This window comes from Laetiporus sulphureus (assembly GCF_001632365.1).
Source record: "Laetiporus sulphureus 93-53 unplaced genomic scaffold LAESUscaffold_381, whole genome shotgun sequence".
Classification (NCBI taxonomy): Eukaryota; Fungi; Basidiomycota; class Agaricomycetes; order Polyporales; family Laetiporaceae; genus Laetiporus; species Laetiporus sulphureus.
In genome coordinates, this window is record NW_024468886.1 from 1 (window position 1) to 583 (window position 583).

Consider the following 583-nt stretch of genomic DNA (forward strand, 5'->3'; position numbering starts at 1 on the left):
TCCATGGGGTCTTGGTGAGGCATTCAACCTCAAGCTGTGCTTCTCGCGGCTTGTCCTTTGTGTCATAAGATGTCGTGAGCTGACTGACAAAATCGGCCCACATCCCAAGCGGTTGAGTAGCTTGGATCTTGGGATAATAGTCATCCATGTAGTCATGAGCATCTCCCTCAAGATATGATAGAGACAGCTTTATTTGCAGCTGCTCGTCCGTGACATCGTCCAAGTATAGATATACTTGTTCGAGCCATTCCTTAATTTTGGGGTTGCCATGACCCGAGAATTTCTCAGGTGCGGTGACTTTCTGCTTTGGTCGTGGGGGTTGTGCCAGAGCTGGTGCTTGCGGAGCTGCCTGCACCTGAAGTGCTTGTATTGCTAACTTCAAGGTCACTAGATCTGCAGCATGTGAGTCTGCGATTGTTCGACTCCTAAGTTCCAGCGCTGCTACTGTATCACTCAATCCTTGCTGAGTGAACAGATCTTGTGAATGTGCAGCTAGAATCCAGTCTCTAGCTCCCCTCGTTATCTCTCCTGGGATTCTGTTTATGAACTCGGCATATATTCCCCCATAGTGTGGGTTCAACTG

General features: G+C 48.7%; 1 protein-coding gene across 1 annotated transcript; it reads right to left on the reverse strand.

Moving 5' to 3' along the window:
• Positions 1-22: 22 nt before the first annotated feature.
• Positions 23-301, reverse strand: LAESUDRAFT_602304 (uncharacterized protein; the record flags this gene model as incomplete). Its single annotated transcript, XM_040903077.1, has 1 exon — positions 23-301. A coding segment is annotated over one exon (279 nt), but the record flags the coding sequence as incomplete, so codon positions are not given.
• Between the last annotated feature and the right edge of the window lie 282 nt (positions 302-583).